General features: G+C 50.5%; 1 protein-coding gene across 1 annotated transcript; it reads right to left on the bottom strand.

Moving 5' to 3' along the window:
- Positions 1-480, bottom strand: LOC117386893 (transmembrane protein 100-like). Its single transcript, XM_033984268.2, has one exon. It carries the CDS (start codon positions 475-477, stop codon positions 1-3), a length of 477 nt encoding a protein of 158 aa, XP_033840159.1. The 5' UTR covers positions 478-480.
- Positions 481-1,660: the final 1,180 nt, after the last annotated feature.

Below are 1,660 nucleotides of genomic sequence, written 5' to 3'. Positions count from 1 at the left end.
TTATGCTATAGAGTGGGCATGCTGCATTAGCGCTGCCTGACTCTCTCTCCTTTTGTCCCTCTTCTTTCTTTTGCGCTGTGACAGTCTCCAGCAGAGGGCGCTGGTTCCTAACATGAGGGCGGCGATAGCGAGTAGGACGAGCCCAAGGAGGCCCATACGAGGGGGGGTGGAGCTGTGTGTCCCCGCCCAGAACCCCACGGCGGTGAGCATGGCCCCGCCCACCAGCGTCACGGCGCCGAACGGCAGCAGACACCTCCAGCACGATGCCTCACTGCCTCCTGTCGCCGCCGACAACCGCATCTCCGCCGTGGTGTGCGGCACCGAGCGGATCACCACAGAGCCTGACCGCACTTTGCTGTGATTGGTCAGTTTGTCGCTGGAGCAGGAAGTGGGGATCCGAGATGAGGCGCTACGGGGCATCCGGGCCTTTCCATCGTCTGGCATCGAAATCTTACTGGCCAGGAACAAGTGAGCCATGTTGACCAATCAGAGAAGAGGGAACACAACAAACCAATCAGAAAGAAGAGGAGAGCGGGATGGACCAATCACAGAGCAGACACCTGAAAACACAGTTAATAATAATTTAACATTTACAGACACCCTGAGCCCAACCAGGTCTAAACCAGGATTAAACCACATCTAAACCAGGTCTAATCCAGGTCTAAACCAGGACTAAACCAGGACTGATCCAGGTCTAAACCAGGACTAAACCAGGACTGATCCAGGTCTAAACCAGGTCTAATCCAGGACTAAACCACGTCTAATCCAGGTCTAGTCCAGGTCTAGTCCAGGTCTAAACCAGGTCTAAACCATGTTTAAACCATGTCTAATCCAGGACTAAACTGGGACTAATTCAGGTCTAAACCAGGTCTAAACCAGGTGTAAACCAGGTCTAAACCATGTTTAAACCATGTCTAATCCAGGTCTAAACCGGGACTAAACCGGGACTAAACCGGGACTAAACCGGGACTAAACCGGGACTAAACCAGGTCTAAACCAGGAGTAAACCAAGTCTACACCAGGACTAAAACAAGAATAATCCGGGTTTAAACCAGGTCTAAACCAGGACTAAACCAGGATTAAACCAGGATTAAACCAGGACTAAACCAGGACTAAACCAGGACTAAACCAGGACTAAACCAGGTCTAAACCAGGACTAAACCAGGACTAAACCAGGACTAAACCAGGACTAAACCAGGACTAAACCAGGTCTAAACCAGGAGTAAACCAGGAGTAAACCAGGAGTAAACCAGGAGTAAACCAGGAGTAAACCAGGAGTAAACCAGGTCTAAAACAGGTCTAAAACAGGTCTAAAACAGGTCTAAAACAGGTCTCTGCACAGATCTCTTTTTGTCATATAGTTTATACTCACGTTGAGAAAACGCAGTCCTCCAGGGGTTATGCTGGTCTGGTCCTGGTCTGGTCCTGGTCTGGTCCTGGTCTGGTCCTGGTCTAGTCCTGGTCTGGTCCTGGTCTGGTCCTAGTCCCCCTTCATCGGTTTTTGCAGGTCTAATCCAGGTCTAGTCCAGGTCTAGTCCTTGGTCCGGACTTCATGGCTCTGGACCCAAAAATGAATAAAAGTCTGAGAGAAAACCAGAGCCCTCCCCCCTGAACCGTCTGAGGGTTAACTCTTTCATTGCAGCAAGACCTGGATTAGACC

This window comes from Periophthalmus magnuspinnatus, chromosome 19 (genome assembly GCF_009829125.3).
Source record: "Periophthalmus magnuspinnatus isolate fPerMag1 chromosome 19, fPerMag1.2.pri, whole genome shotgun sequence".
NCBI classification, from domain to species: Eukaryota; Metazoa; Chordata; class Actinopteri; order Gobiiformes; family Gobiidae; genus Periophthalmus; species Periophthalmus magnuspinnatus.
This window is presented reverse-complemented; position numbering and strand designations above follow the sequence as displayed.

What these genes read in the sequence shown, in the direction of transcription:
- LOC117386893 (XM_033984268.2), bottom strand. Translation starts at nt 477, where the DNA reads ATGGCTCACTTGTTCCTGGCCAGTAAGATTTCGATGCCAGACGATGGA.